At 39.1% G+C, this 557-nt stretch overlaps 1 protein-coding gene across 1 annotated transcript; it reads right to left on the reverse strand.

Annotated features, from left to right (window-relative positions):
- Nucleotides 1-5: 5 nt before the first annotated feature.
- LOC109131808 lies at nt 6-551 on the reverse strand (the record flags this gene model as incomplete). The annotated part of the gene is made up of 1 exon (XM_019242986.1): nt 6-551. A coding segment is annotated over one exon (546 nt), but the record flags the coding sequence as incomplete, so codon positions are not given.
- Between the last annotated feature and the right edge of the window lie 6 nt (nt 552-557).

The following is a 557-nucleotide window of genomic DNA, read 5'->3' on the forward strand; positions in this document are numbered from 1 at the left end:
TCATGGTAACAATCATCCCACAGTCTATCAAGGACTTCCAAAAGATACTTGCAACCTTTGCGGCCATTACTTTTGTTCAAGAGAGACAAGAGATCAACTAGTTCCGGGGATTCCCAATCTTTGACAACTAACTCGGGAGATAACAAGTTGATATCATACTTTTCACAACGTGAAACAGAATAGAATTCAGCAATGCTCTTTTCAACTTGCACCACTTGAACAAAATCAGCTATTCCAATCTCTTGAAAAAAATCCCGCCACTCCTTCAATCCGCATGCATAAAATTTTGATGCTGGATGTTTCAAGTAGGTACCATCAACCACAGGCCACAATATATCCAAGTTTTTGGTAAGCTTCTTCATGTTGACTTGGTTTCCAAATTCTTCACCGAAATGAATTGACCCCTCACCTAGCTGTTTCAACCCATAATTTGACAATATCAGAGCTTTGCTTCTTAACTCAGAAATAATGTAGTTCCTCTCATTATGACAAATATGACAGCCAGATCGTAGATGTGTCATCACAAAGCATAAGTAATCAACCATCACACCCTCCTC

This window comes from Camelina sativa, unplaced genomic scaffold (assembly GCF_000633955.1).
Source record: "Camelina sativa cultivar DH55 unplaced genomic scaffold, Cs unpScaffold05528, whole genome shotgun sequence".
NCBI classification, from domain to species: domain Eukaryota; kingdom Viridiplantae; phylum Streptophyta; class Magnoliopsida; order Brassicales; family Brassicaceae; genus Camelina; species Camelina sativa.